At 33.7% G+C, this 16,059-nt stretch overlaps 1 protein-coding gene across 4 annotated transcripts in view; it reads left to right on the top strand.

Moving 5' to 3' along the window:
* The window catches only part of JMJD1C (jumonji domain containing 1C), a 184,343-nt gene that overhangs the window by 150,381 nt on the left and 17,903 nt on the right, over positions 1-16,059 (top strand). For all 4 annotated transcript variants that reach the window (XM_077778651.1, XM_077778649.1, XM_077778650.1 and 1 more), the window contains 8 exons: positions 4,360-4,561; positions 6,947-7,161; positions 8,073-8,225; positions 10,496-10,585; positions 11,076-11,194; positions 11,387-11,600; positions 12,131-12,345; positions 13,294-13,572. In XM_077778651.1, the coding sequence (XP_077634777.1) occupies positions 4,360-4,561; positions 6,947-7,161; positions 8,073-8,225; positions 10,496-10,585; positions 11,076-11,194; positions 11,387-11,600; positions 12,131-12,345; positions 13,294-13,572 (1,487 nt within the window). The remainder of the gene's footprint in view (positions 1-4,359; positions 4,562-6,946; positions 7,162-8,072; positions 8,226-10,495; positions 10,586-11,075; positions 11,195-11,386; positions 11,601-12,130; positions 12,346-13,293; positions 13,573-16,059) is intronic.

The raw sequence follows: 16,059 nt of genomic DNA on the forward strand, positions 1-16,059 counted from the left end.
GAGAGAAGACCTCTCTCTCCATTTTTAAGAGACTTCTAGAAATTTGTTTGACCTAGCACTCATACTGACAAAAATGAAGTATGTGATTCAGTAGTCAATTTTGACCATTTCTAAGAACTGTCCAGTGGATTCCTAATACTAGGAATACATGATGTAGTTGTAAAAGAAATCCTTGCCACATATACTTTTTCAAGTCACATTTTTAGACGAAAATTACTTCAATTAGTTTGGATGTGGTCTCTATCCCTTCTCTCATCTGGTAACAAAATTGAAAGCTTATTGAAATTACCTTCTGTTTAACTAATATTGCCACTCATTTAAAAATTTCTTTATAATGGGTAAAAGTTAAATAAAAGCAGGGGATTGTAGTTTTGTGTGCTCATTTCTACAAAATTTCCGTAAGTAAAAGTTTCAAAACTGATAATATTTATATTTCATTTGTGGCCTCAGCAAGGCAGAATAAGTATAATGTTCACTATAAAGTGTCTCTATAGGTTTTTAACTCTAGGCGTAGTTTTTCTCAGTTTGCTTATTTCTTTTTAGGTATGTTGAACAATGCAGAAAGCACTTAATAGTTTCACTATATCCGTGTATTCATCCATATACAATATATGAAATATCTAACAATGTGGACATTCAAGAAGTACTTTCACAAGCGTTTGGATGCTTGAAGGCTCATATTTGAGCCTTTTCACTGAATGAGGGTTTTACACATGTCTGTATGGAAATCAGAGGCAAAGTGAAGGAGAGAGGAACAGGAGGATGGAATCACAGAAAAGGACAGTCAGAAAGTGAAAGAAGGAAGCTCTACTAGATAGAGACAGAGAGGCTGACAGACTGAAATGCAAATATAGTCAGAAGAAAGAGAGGGAGATTGACATCAGAGGATACAGGATACATGCCATTTATTTGAGTATTGGATTGTGTACAGTGTTGCCTTTTCTCATGTGTTTTACTTCCCCAGTGAATTCTTAAGGAGGCATAGTGTGGTCAGTAATTGTTTCTTTTCTGTTTCACATGACATTTCCTTTGGTGTTGGGTATACAGATACTTGAGTTAAATTTACAGAAAACAGAGATAGGAATCTTCCAGCTTTTAACACTTAGAAAACTCTTGTGAAGTTTAATTTATAAAATTAATTCATATCCTAGTTCACGTTGACAGTGAATGTACATGTTCTCAAGTAAGAGTTCAAAAACAAAGACTGGAGTGAGCATTTCCCCCCAAGTTATGCTGCTTAGTCACATCTCTTCTCCTTAGTAACTAACATTTAGCCTCAGGGTATTCTAACCCCTTTTATTCCCAAATCCAAAATAATACTAAGTGACTGTTAATTGACATCTGTTAATTGTGGGCAGAGTTGTTCTGCCTTTGTTCTGGCTATCTAGAAAAGTTCTCTAAATTGGGAGTTCATAAATCTAACTTCTGTACTTGAGTGGATCATCTACCTCATGAGTTAAGTATGTATGACCTTTATCTAATGGTCATTGGGGTTGTCATCAGTCATAGTCAAAAAGAGTGAAGTAAGTCAGTACTTAGAGAGTGTAATGTGATTACACTGTTCTACATGTGTAAGTTAAATACACGTAACTTCTGTAATAGTGTGTTTCTTAGTACCTTCTAAAGTCAGGTACAAAAGATTTTATATACTGCTTTGGAATGTTTTCATATCTGCAGCCTTTCCATAGTGATAATTAAAGTTGCTTGTTTTTCTGTGACTAATTTCTTCCATAATTTTATTTTATGAACTGAAATTACCCATCAAATTTAAATATATCCAAAGTCCAATGATACACAAAACCAGTGGTTTTACTATAATCAGAATTAATTGCTATGTCTCAAAAAAAAAATTTTTTTAAAGTGATAGCATATCTGAGATTAAAAGTGAGCATGTATTTGTTTCCTGTTTTCTTCCTCCCTCGTTTTCTGTTGGCTAGTGCAACTATTTTGAGTATTTGCTAATAAATTGATAACTAAGGATGAAAATGTTCATATAATATAAAAATACTGGGTATTTTTTGTTGATTAGATGTCTTATTCTCAAAGTTTAGATTTTAGATGTTGCCAATAAATTAGATATACAGATTTGAAAGATTTTTTTGTGTGAATACTTTTATAATGAAATTCATAAAAGGAGTTGGCTACCATTTGTGTGGCCTAGTTTAGAGCGAAGATCACAATATCACAAACTGTCTATATGACCTGGGCCTTTGTGTCTTTGTAATTCATCCATTCATTCAAATTCAAAATAGCTCTAGATTGTCTATTTCACGTCACAGAATTGAAATTTGCTTTGAAATGTCTGGTTCTTTATTATAATACTGTTTACTCTGGTTTCTCTTCAGATCGCATAAATCTTTCGCCTTTTATTATAATACTGTTTAAATTGTTCACAGTGGTATGGTGATCCATACTTTCAACTGTTCCATTACCTCTAATGTAAAAGCATATTGGTCAACCGTTGTTTTCTAGTCAAAATAGAAATAGATTGAATTTAGTTTATTCTAAGTGTAATTTTTTAAAAAGGTAAATAAATGATTGGAATCAAGCGTGCCAAGTAAAAATCTATGAGCAGTGTACCATTTTTGTTGTTCATTCTGACTTCTAAAAGCTCTGAATTTTTTATACTGTCCATAGGGGAAATCTGCCTTATATGCAGTGGAGGCAATAACAAACCCTTCATACAAGCCTTATGGAAACATTTTTATTCCATAAGTGGTGTGTATGCACGTAATATGTCTTTCTTTAGTGGATTAAGCCAAATGGCTTGCCCTAAGTTAGAGACAGAAGAGGGGAGAACAGGTAATTTAAAGGACCAGGCAACAGTCCTAGAAGTGCTTAATAACTGGAAGCAGATTTTAAATGGGCCATCCAGAAGCTTAAACATCGTACTTCCTGTGTTAAGATGTGCTATCTTGCTGTCATTGTATTCCTTACACAATCAACAGGTAAGTGATAGTGGGAGCTCAAGACCAGAAATCTGTTTCTGCAAGAAGTAGATAGTCTCAGGAGAATAGTTGTACTGTCTCTTTTCCACAAATCTGAGTGCTTGGGAGATACAGAATAGGAAATATCTTTTAACGTGACAGAAATAGCAAATTATGTAAATATCATACCTGACATACAGATGTGAGTACACTTTTGAGAGTTTGATGTTTAGAGGCAATGGGATGGCTCAGTCGGTTAAGCTTCCAACTTCACCTCAGGTCATGATCTCCGGGTTTGTGAGTTTGAGCCCTGTGACGGGCTCTGTGCTGACAGCTCAGAGCCTGGAGCCCACTTTGGATTCTGTGTCTCCCTTTCTCTCTGCTCCTCCCCTGCTCACGTTCTGTCTCTCTCTCCTTCAAAAATAAACATTAAAAAAAAATTTTTTTAAAGAGTCTGACATTTGCTTGTCCCAACCCAACATAGGTTGTTTTTAAATGAATATGCTGTAAATTTTTTAATAGGCAAAGTTTAATTTATGTATAATATTTTGAGTTCTGCTTGGTAGATGACAGATTACTTGATACTTGAGCCAGTGTTACAATGAAATTCAAGTTAGTAAACATGATGTGCAGGGATGTAGAATATAGTAAATAGTTTCTTCAAATGTTAGTCGTTTGAGGGTTTTTTTTTCCTTTAGATTTCTCTGATGCCTTTTCTACCATCAAAAAAGACCATCAAGTTAATATTGGCTTTTTTTTTTTTCATTATTTTCTTCAAACACTTTTATTTTCTAAAAGATACTGCTTCCATCAGTATATTGAATCAAACGGAGAGGATCATAATGAGGGAGAGATAGTAAGAGGTAGTTTATTAGTCCCTCTTCTCTCAAATACTGGTATTATAAAATTACTACTTGTCTTTAATGGGCCACACTTACCTTGGAGAATCATTAAATATTTCAAAACAAAATAAGTATGTTGGCATTAGTTTGTAGTTTCTGAAAGTACTAACTTTTGGTCTTCAGATTCTGTGGATCTTGAGAGAACTTTGTCCTACATATACCAAATTCCTGTGTAGAAGCACTGTATTGTTAGCCATAGACTCACATAGAAATGAATGATTCCTGTGTTTGCTATTGTACAAATATGAATATTTAATATACATAAAGATTTCAGTCAGCTGGAAGATTTATGCAGCTCTGCATTTCCAGTATATATAAGAATTCATTTGATTAATAGAGTAGTAAGTAAATAGAAATGCTGCTGTGGACTTTGTACTTATTAATGAGGACCTAGAACTATAATGTCTCTGCTTCTTTTTTACAGTCTTAATGTGTTGTGACAGTTGTATACTTGTCTTGAATTTTATCTCAAGGAGTATACTTTTTTAAAAAGTTGTAATCTTGCTAATAATTTCCTATTGGTTTTACAGCTGGCATCCCACGTTCGGTATTAAAAGATTGGCGTAAAGTCAAGAAGCTGAAGCAAACTGGGGAATCCTTTTTACAGGATGACTCCTGCTGTGAGATAGGGCCTAATCTACAAAAGTGCCGAGAATGTAGACTTATTCGGAGTAAAAAAGGAGAAGAACCAACCCACTCCCCAGTATTTTGTAGATTTTATTACTTTAGACGGTAAGTAAAAGTACATAATTGGGGAAAATGTCTATTGGATATTGGAAATTATGCTATCATTTTGAGGGTCTCTTTTAGAGGTGGGAATGAGTCTTTTGAACTTCCTTATTTCTGAACATTATAAAAGAATATTAAAGTCTTTTGTGATTAAATTTAACAATATCTAACCATAGGACTAAATTCATATTCTTTTGTTATTTGTGTTCATATGGCCTTTCTCTTCTGTGAGATTTGTTCTTCCCTAATGAGAAAATGTATTTATTTTTTCTGAAAATGATAGGAAACAGCAATTTGATTTAAAGAATTTTTAAAAGATTATATACTTTGACCATTTATATCTGTGTATTAGCTAGCAATCACAAATAGTCTATAAATCTAGGTAAACAATCTAGGTATTAAACTAAAGTCACTGAATTACATTGGACTACCCACACTTTTGTTAAACATGTAGCTATAAAAATATGAGTTATAAAATGAGAAAAAGAAATTTGTCAGTACCATGTCACATTTCACAGGTTTGGTAGTAAATATAAAAAACTTGTATTTGTTACTGTTTTACTGTAATATTAATATTATTACATAATTCTTTTATATATATATATACACACTTTTAAAAGTTCAATTAAAGAGTACATATATATACATAATATATAAGAATATATATAATATGTATATATTATATATGTATATGTATTATATGTATACATATATGCATATGTATATATTATATATAATATATAACACATACATATATACAATGTATACATATGCATGTATATATGTATATGTATTATATATGTATATATTATATACACATATATTATATATATATATACACACACTTGTAAGAGTTCAGTTAAAAAGTAGCTGAGTGACCCAGCCAGTAAGGACTAATAGGTAATGTCTCAGATTCTAGAATCAGTCATCCCTGAGAGTCACCTCTTTCTCTTGGTCCCTATATGACTTTATTAACTGTAGTAGGATTATATAGCTAAGCCTATCTCATATACATAATTCTAATTATAGTGGTACCTACTTCAGAGAGATTTCATGATTAAATGAGATAAAGTAGATAAAGTCCTTAGTTTTATACCAAGCATATATGAATGTGTATAAATATGAGCTGCAGATATTTTCCTAATCATCATCTTCTTCCAAAGAAGTTAGGAGACACTTTGCTGGTGGCCCAGTAGAGACCCCAAGAGCATGCATTGGTAGGAACAGAACCGAGTTCTGTTTCTTACTTTTACTTCAGTGGTTTGTCCAGCCAACAATCCCCAAAGATGGACAACTTTAAAGAATAGTTGTAGAAAGTAGAACATATGGAATTGCAGAAAAGATGAAAAAGAAATTGAAAGGAAGTAGATTTGAAGGAAAGAAATTTTCAGGTAGAGATAACACAAAGCCTAAATAAGATGGTGGATTATAACAAAGGGAAAATCCGGTGTAAAAAAAAAAAAGGGAAGTTTTAGGTAATAAATGAAGGAATAAAAGGAGTTGGGAAAAGGAATGTTGTTGGTGTTATCCATTTGAAAAACAGAATCAATTGTAATGAATTTCTGATATTCTCCAGCTGAGAGTAAGAGTTAAGTACTATGATACTGAAGAATCCACCAACCCAGAAGAGAATGGCAGTTTTGCTTTCCATTTACTGTAAACTTTTCTGAGTTGAGTAGTTAGGTAAATTGGATGTTGGGCTGAGAGGAGTTACGTATACTTAGTTCCTAATAGAGTTTCATTCTTGTTTCTCTAAATCATAAAGTGTCATTTTAATTAATGAAAATTATGTATGTTTACTTGGTTTTTTTTAATCCTCCCAGTGAAAGTCTTAAGGTGATTTAGGCCATTTTCAACTTTAGAGGTTCTTGATTTAGGTTATGTATAAAATTTAACAGTGTTGCTCTAGGCAACGTTTGGCAAACATTTTGACTCTTGTCCTCATCAAATACTCGGACATCGTTTTCATTTGATTGAATTAAGTAGTTAAGTACAACCAATAGGAAAAGTCCTATTTCTTGAAATAATCTAAAATTGGTGCTTGCCATTTGTATAACACTGGGAGTCATTTAAGTTTGTTAAATTTAAATAATTAAAAGTGTGTGTATATGAAGGACTGCCCTCTTCTTGTTTTTTAAGCAAATATAATTTATGTGTTTATAATACAAAAATGTAAATTAATTATAAATTTACAACTTTATAAAACTGGACTGGTATCTGGGGGTTTCCTGGGTGGCTCAGCCTGTGCTGACAGCTCAGAGCCTGGTTGGGATCCTCTCTCCCTTTCTCTCTCTGCCCCTCCCCTACTCACACTCTCTTTCTCAAAATAAATAAACATTTTTAAAAAACTGGGCTGGTATCTAATCCTTTTATGTTTTAATATTTCAGATTGTCATTTAGTAAAAATGGAGTGGTTAGAATAGATGGTTTCTCTTCTCCTGACCAATATGACGATGAAGCTATGAGCTTATGGACACATGAAAATTATGAAGATGATGAACTAGACGTAGAAACTTCAAAATACATCTTGGATATAATAGGTGATAAGTTCTGTCAGTTAGTAACATCTGAAAAAACAGCTTTGTCCTGGGTGAAAAAGGATGGTAAGGAAGTTAAATACTTAGAATATAAAACTGTACAAATTTCATTTTTAAGAATATCTCTTTGAAGTATATTTAATGGGAGAAGTCCCTTATTTTATCTAGTGTTATTGACATTTAATTTTGATAATAGTTTTTTATGTACAAAGGCACCTATATGTTCTTAAATCAACATATTTTCCAACCAAATGGATTAACAATTTGTGCAGCCACAATAGCATTATTCTCTTTCTGCCATTATGACACAAGTTAGCATGCTAAGGATACTCAGATGTGGAATGGGGAAATCTCAACATTTGCCAGCACAAGACACAGTCCGTACCAATTATTTAACTTTTTAATCTGCTGTGGTTCATCACAGTTTTTAGAGTTAGATAGATTTATATTGGAATCCAACTTTACTTCCTGCTTTAACTGTATGTCTCTAAAATGGGAATAACTGCCTCATAGCTTTGTTTAGAAAGTAATTATATTTACATATGTAAAGCACCTAACATATAAGTTACTCTAAATCTTCCTTTCTCCTAAATTAGTACTTTGTCCCCCAAGGGATGTTTGTCAATGACTGGAGACATTTTTGGTTGCATAACTGAAAGGTTGGGAGTGGATGGTAGAGTACAAGCATCTAATGTGTGGAGGTCACAGATGCCGCTAAATATCCTACACTGCACAGAATAGTCCCTCATAATAGAGAATTAATTCAATCAAAAAAATCTTAAAAGTGCTAAGGTTGAGAAACTCCATTAGATACAAGTCTTTTGAAGAGAATTACTAATTCAAGAAACTTGTTGATCTTTAGTTATATCCTTCGGGGTTCTTGGTTTGCCTTTAAATTTTTGTTTTTGTGTATTTCAGCAAAAATAGTTTGGGAAGAAGAATGTTTGTCTTTAAATTTTTATTTCTCTGTGTTTCAGCCAAAATTGCCTGGAAAAGAGCAGTGAGAGGAGTCCGGGAAATGTGTGATGCATGTGAGGCAACATTGTTTAACATTCATTGGGTCTGCCAGAAATGTGGATTTGTGGTCTGCCTAGATTGCTACAAGGCGAAGGAAAGGAAGAGTTCTAGAGGTTGGTTTATAGCTTTCTATAAATTGAAATTTTTATAATGTTCATTTTCTTTAGGGTCACTCATCTGGAAATAATGTGTGTGAGGTTCTTCCCCCTCCCCATAATACATTAAAGAAATTTTATAAAGTTTATTAATGGCCAGATTTCCTAGAATAAAAACTGCATCTACATCTTATTATCCTGATTACTAGATCCATGCGCTCATTTCCGCAGGTAGTTTTTTAGTGTAGCCCAATTTAGGATAGGCCTTGCTTCCTTCATCTTCATATTCCAGTGTGTAGGACCCTGAACCCTGTTCTAGGACCTGTTAATAATACACACAGTCATGCACATGAGTCACAATGGGATATTTAACTCCTATGAACTGATCTTTTTAAAATAATTGGTCCATAAAGTTCAGATCAGAGTGTTCAAGAATATGCTTCCACTAGTGTCATTTATCCAGTAGTTCTTAGAGAATGAAGAAGTCTTTCAAAGACAGTAATCTTTGAAGCTATTATTGCTAATTTCTAGATAAAATGGTCCTAAAACAGTGTCGTACATGTTAATACAGTTAAAAATAATATAAAATTTAAAAAGGAAGTAACTAAATTCACCTTTTCTCATGATAAAAGGTTTTTAGAGAAAGCTTATCCAAGGCAGTTTTAGAAGTAGCTACCTCATATTGGTAACCTGAAATTTTTAGTTATTTGTTTGGGGTAAAGTTTTCATGAAATGAGAGAATTTGAATTGTGGAAGTGTTAGAAGTAAAATCATGGTTAGTGATAAAAACTGTTTAATGTCTAGAAATGACATGTCATTTTCAAATCCAATGAACTCTTTTTCGGAATACTTAACTCAATAAACCATGATTTAGCCATCAGTATGTTTTCAATTGATAAGATTATATTAGAGCCTTTCTAACCCTTTTTCTTAGACACCCAGCACTTAAACAAAAAGGCTTCTAGAGTGGGGACACATTTCCAAACATTACAGCTGGATGTTTCTGTGACATCCAAAAGATACACAAAATGTGAGACTATAATAAGGGATGCATTCTGGGCAATTAACTATCTTCAAAACTATACAAATATATTTGGATTTTTTGTGTAAAAAATTAGCTCCACTTTTAATAAAACTTCATCACATGCATTTTATATTCCATTTTCCTGGCTCCATATTACTTTTGTTTTCCCTTTGCCTAATTAAAGAAATTAATTTATTGTATTTTGCTATATTGTATGCATGTATATGAGCATGTATAATTTTTGGAATAAGATAGGGTATGTTTAATAAACCTAGTAGTTGCATTGCTATTGATATTCTTAGTACTATTAATTTTAAAAGTATAGTCTGTCAGTCACTATCTTCTTTTTTTAGTATAACCTCTATGCCTTGAGTTATATATTCTGTTATCTATATATTTCTACTTCACTGTTAAATATTGTAATAAACTCCTATTGACTAGGTTATAGCTTTATATAACAGTAATTAGCATAAGTGTCTAAAATACAAACTGTTAGAAAACGTTTATGAGTTACTGTATAGGCTCTGGAGGGGAAAGTTGGAAGGTTTTAAAGAAAACCAATTTTAGACTGGATTTGAATTTTATTTAGTTTGAAACCTCATGAAACAATAGTTCTAGATTTTTTATGCTGAATGTAATGAGCTTTATGATATATATTAAAGCTCACAGAGCCACATCATAAGTAGCTGTCTATTTCATCAAATTTATAGAAAAAGATTTCCTTAAGATCAAGGTATTGAATATTTTTCCTGTGTGTGCTATGCCTCATGCTATGCCTGTGGAGAACTTTGTTTGAAGGCGAAAATAGCAATTAACTACTTTGTATAAAGTAGCTTTTCCACATATCTCGTGACAGTTTCTCTACATGTCTTTAAAGCGTAAAAGGAAAAATAGCAGTAGCCTCAAATTTGTGTCAGTTTAATGTACTAAGATGAGGCAACAGCCCTGTTGGGCACAGAAAATAGCAAAGAGATAAAAGGGGATTGGTGACAGAGAAGCTAAAATCAGACAAGGGAGATAGAGGTAATACATTAATGATAATAAAAATGGTAATTTTAGAAAAGGATAAAGAATATATCAGTTTTGTATCTTGTTTTTATACAGTTCTCAGAATGGTGGAATTATCTTACTCTTTTAAAAACCAGCCATTCGAAGCCAGCCATTAGCATTTTATATAATTGTTAAGCTCTTTATATACAAGCCGTCAATTTTATAATTATAAAACTATAACAAATATAAAAGTATGTATGTTATAATCATACAGATAAAGAACTGTATGCTTGGATGAAGTGTGTGAAGGGACAGCCTCATGATCACAAACATTTAATGCCAACTCAAATTATACCCGGTTCTGGTAAGTATAAATGTACATTATTTACTTAGTAGCGTAACAGCTCTTTCTTGCTCTAGACTATTTAGGAGTGCGTTAGGAGTATAATAGAATGGAAAAGTAAGGTTTATCTCATCTTGAATTGTTTTTGTTCAGTTCTTAGAATCTGGTGTGTAAAAAAGCTGGTGAGGCCAGCCCAGACCCAGTGATGAAGAAAGCCAGAGGAACCAGTGTAGAGGGGGAAACTAGATTGTGGCGGAAAAGCTTATTAGATTTATGATTTATTTATTTTTTTTTTTGAGATATTGAGTTTTCAAGAATAGAGGTAAGAGAGAAAAGAATAGAGAACATGAATTTGGTTGAATGATCAAGCCTGAAAGAGAAGGAAGAATTGAAGGAAGAAATGGGAAGCAAAGTGAAAGGACATAAGAAAACCTGCACAAGAAAGACAGGAAAAAATGTTATCCTCTTAACTAGGGGTAATCCTTTTATTAACCACTCATATATTTTGTAGTTTTGACAGATCTTCTAGATGCGATGCACACTCTTAGAGAAAAATATGGTATTAAATCCCATTGTCATTGTACTAACAAACAGGCTGGAAATTTTCCTTCGATGAATGGTGTATCTCAAGTAAGTAAAACTTTCTAATTATTCAAGTGAAATGCATAGTTAAATTAATCATCTTTGCTATTTGAAATCCAGTTTAGGACTTGTATTTTGTAAATTATGATTTTATATCACTGTATGAATATTACTACTACTTTTAACTCTAAATAATTGAAGAGTTAGTATTTTAAAAGTCTAATTTTTCTACCCTTATAGGTTTTACAGAATGTTCTTAATCACAGTAATAAAATTTCTCTGTGCATGCCTGAGTCTCAGCAGCAGAATAACCCTCAGAAGTCTGAGAGTAATGGCAACAGCAGCCCCGAGAGTGACGTAAGCACAGACAGCAAGTTAACTCCTCCAGAATCACAGTCACCACTGCACTGGCTAGCAGACCTTGCAGAGCAAAAGTCCAGAGAGGAAAAAAAAGGTAAACGAAGTTATCTAAGTGTACAATACGTGACTATAATATAACCAACAATGTTCTATGATACATTCGTGTATAATATTCACTTAGAACAAATTTACATTTGTCCTTTGCTTGCATTATGTATGGCTTGGATACAGTAAAACATTTGTTTTCTATTGTTAGGAACTTGCCTCCCTGTGATTGTATCAAAAGTAGTTAGAATCATTTGTGGATGAGCATATCATTAAAGCCACCAGGGCAGTAGATTTGTAACATAAACTATACTTTCTCCCTGTTTTAGCTATAGCATTTTTCATTTGTGACAGGTGCAAACTCAGCTACATGTCTAAGATATTGAGGAAGGCCTTTACATATTCAAACTGTTTGACTCCATTTTGAAGGATCTAACCCATCCTCTGGTGTATGTTCAGGTGAATAAATCACTAGTGCTACACTTTTTATCTCTCACTATCAAATGTAGGGTCCCAGTTTTGTCTGTACTTTAGCAGCATGCTTAGTTTTATTTGAATTTTGTACATGTTGTATTTCAGAGAACAAAGAATTTGCCCTTGAAAATCAAATTAAAGAAGAGAGAGAACACGACAATCCTGATTCTCCAAACAGCAGAACATCACCTCCTGTGTCCCAGAATAATGAACAAGGCTCAACTTTACGAGATTTACTGACCACAACAGCTGGCAAGCTCCGTGTGGGTTCTACAGATGCTGGCATTGCCTTTGCCCCAGTGTATTCGATGGGAACTCCAGTGAGTGCGATGCCAGGTTTTTGGTTTTCATATGGACCTTAAATTTAGATGATTTGGGGATTTGGCTGTGAACTACACAATAAATAGATGCAAATGCAAGAAAATACACCAATTACCAGGCATATTCCCAATTGCATAATAAATCTTGTAGCTTAGGGGCGCCTGGGTGGCTCAGTCGGTTAAGCGTCCGACTTTGGCTCAGGTCATGATCTCACAGTTCGTTGGTTCGAGCCCTGCATCAGGCTCTGTGCTGACAGCTAGCTCAGAGCCTGGAGTCTCTTTCAGATTCTGTATCTCCATCTCTCTCTGACCCTCCCCTGCTCATGCTGTCTTTCTCTCTCTCTTTTTCTCTCTCTCTCTCTCTCAGAAATAAGTAAAAAAAAACATAAAATAAATCTTGTTGCTTAAAAGTGGAGATTTTGGTTTTTTCCCACATGAAAAAGGTTGGAAGAGGGGCATTTTACTAATATAACACCTTCAGAATTTGAAAACCATGTATCTATCTAGTAGGGGAAATAAACCACATGAAAGTTAATGTTTTATTACTTGGGATATTTACTAGTCCATTTTTGTATTAATTACAGGCTAGAAGAAAATAAAAACCGGTAATTGCATAGGTAGACACAAGTTTTTAGTGATCTTTAAAAGTAAATGGGAGATTCCACCTATCTACCTCGTCTGCTCTATTCCTTAAGTAATATAAAAGGCCACACTTGCATTTTCTGTAGACCTGGTAATTTCTCACATGGAGGATCACCAAGCTTCTGGTCATACCTGTCAGGAACAGCATAGGCACTGCAGATCCATATCCACTGACATGATTACACATTCTTGAAGGCAGATAAAATGTTAGTTAGTGTTGGTTGTTTGCTATGTTAGTAGTAAATCAAAGTGAAAGTTTAAAAATGTATACATGTACTCTCAAAATATAACTTTTTTCCCTAATAGAGTGGTAAAAGTGGAAGAACTATGCCAAACATTCTTGATGACATAATTGCCTCAGTTGTTGAAAACAAAATTCCACCAAATAAAGCCTCTAAGATAAATGTAAAACCAGAGCTGAAAGAAGAGCCTAAGGAGTGCGGAGAATCACCCCCGGAGGAAAACAGTACTTTGTACAGTGACGTACCACACTCTTGGATCTGCGAGAAGCATATTCTGTGGCTTCAGGATTATAAAAATATTAATAATTGGAAGCTTTTCAGAGAGTGTTGGAAACATGGACAAGTGAGTATTTTAAGCTGATTAGTGAAGCTGAAACTGGTTGGATAAGAAGAAGGGGAAAGACAGTACTTACTGGATTTGGAAGTGAGACTATGAATACCTGAGTTACTGACTACTGTTTCTGCATTCATATTTTTCGGTCAGATTTATATGAATTAAGAGGGAAGCACTGATTATTTGATGTTATGTTTTTTAGCTACCAGTCAACAGACTTTTAATAAAGCCACGTATTTCCCAAATTTGGTGGTGCCTTTTCTTACATTTGTATTTTAGTCCAGTTAACAGATTCATATCTATTATTAAAATGTTAATATTAGAAGCACTTTCCTTGGACTAATGAAAAGTGTAGATGCTTATGCCTTTAATATTCATCCACAGAGCATTTATTTATATGTTAGTTCATCTAAATAATGACAAATGCCATATTTATTTATCAAATAAAAATGGTTTTCTCTTTGAGAGTTTTGATAGCATGTTTGGTATGCATTTCAGATGGCGGTGTATTACATTAATGCACAAATTATGAACAAAATTAAGAATTTGCATAACTTACTATTGTTATGTTGTTTTTTTCTTGCTTTCTGGAAAACAACATTTGCTATTTTATTTTACTTTCTTCATTGAATAGATAGTTACTGAGCACCTAATAAAACCTAGTCTTTGTGCTGGCCATTAAGGATATAAAAACCATTAAGGATATAAAAAGTTAGGTAAAACTAAGTTGATGAGCAAACTATTTTAGTGCAAAGGTTCCTTAATCTTTATTTTAAGTCACTAAACCTTTTCATAATGTGAAGAAAGCTTGTTACCTTTCTCCCCAGAAAAAAATCATACCCATGCATTGCACATACACAATATTTAGCTCCCCCCTTTCTTTCTTTCCTTTTCTTTCTTCCCTTTCCTTTCTTTCTTTCTTTTTTTCTTCCTTCCTTCCTTCCATCCTTTCTTCTTTTCTTCTCTTTTCTTTTTTTTCCTTTCTTTTCTTTTCTTATTGGCTCTCCTTGAAGCCCTGATGCCATTGGTGGGTCATAATTTAGACCATTTGAATTTCTGTGTGCATGAACAGTCACATAAATATTTTAATAAATACATTAAATATGCTAAGGACTGTTTTAAGGTACTATAAAAAAAACCCAAAAGAGAAAATGACTAGGCTAGAGTACTAATTCAAAAAGACTAGTCTGAATTGATGTCTCAAGGTTTAAGTGAATATTTTCTAGGTGTGAACAAGAGATTGGAAATAAACAAAAGCATCAGCTCCTTGGGAAAAAAGTAGTTTTGTTTGTCTGGAATATAATTAAGAGTTCTGTGGGATAATGGTGAGGAAATGGTAGTTAGAGTTATGATTATGAAGGGCCTTTGTATCTCATACTAAGGAGTTTGAATTTTATTCTGTATCTGATAGTTTTATTTGAGGAATCAAAGTAATCAGATTGAGATTTTAAAATAAATGACAGCAAGGCAGATTGGAAGTTGAATCAGAGGGAAATAAGACTAGAGGCAAAGAGTCAAATTAAGTAGGTTTCCAGTATTTCAGGAAGATGATGATGATGATGGTGGTGGTACCCTAAGAATTCTGCTTCAAAAAATTCTAATACACTAGTTAACTTGCCTCTATTGTGTGTGTGTGTGTGTGTTTTTGTTTTTTGTTTTTTGTTTTTTTTTTAACAATATGGTGGCATAGGGATGGTTAGGACTGTTCTTGGATGGCCATAATAGGAGCCGGGAATTAATATGTAAATTGCCAACAATAATTAATTATCTAATAGCTGAAACTTTTTTTTTTTTTTTTAAGTTCACTTGTCAGAGAGAGAGAGCACGTGTGAACAGGGCAGGGGCAGAGAGAGAGAGAGAGAGATAGAGAGAAACTCTAGCAGGCTCCATGCCATCAATGTGTGGCACCCAGTGGGGTCTCTATCTCATGAACCGTGAGATCATGACCCAAGCCGAAACTGTGAGTCTATTGCTCAACCGACTGACCTATCTAGGCACCCCTAGAATAGCTGAACCTATTTTTATTTTTATTTATTTTTAAATGTTTTTTATTTACTTCTAAGAAATCGAGAGATCCAGCGTGAGCAGGGGAGGGTCAGAGAGAGAGACACAGAATCCGAAGCAGGCTCCAGGCTCTGAGCTAACCGTCAGCACAGAGCCCAATGTGGGGCTCGAACCCATGAACCCTCCGTGAGATCATGACCTGAGCTGATGTCGGATGCTTAACCAACTGAGCCACCCAGGCGCCCCTATCTGAACCTATTTTTAATGTTGGATATATATCATTAGTCCCTAGAAAGGGAGTTTAACCAGATTCAAGGATGCTTTCTTTTGTTTTTCTTTTCTTTTCTTCTGAGATCTCTTTTGTGATAAGAACCCTAACCAAAGGCTATTATGTTCTGTGGCTCCCAAAATATAATTGTCTTAATGAAGTTTAAGAGTATTTACTATATACCATATTTTATAAGACATTCTCAAGCCATAACTTTCTTTGTT

This window comes from Crocuta crocuta, unplaced genomic scaffold (assembly GCF_008692635.1).
Source record: "Crocuta crocuta isolate KB4526 unplaced genomic scaffold, BGI_CrCroc_1.0 scaffold167, whole genome shotgun sequence".
Taxonomy (NCBI): Eukaryota; Metazoa; Chordata; class Mammalia; order Carnivora; family Hyaenidae; genus Crocuta; species Crocuta crocuta.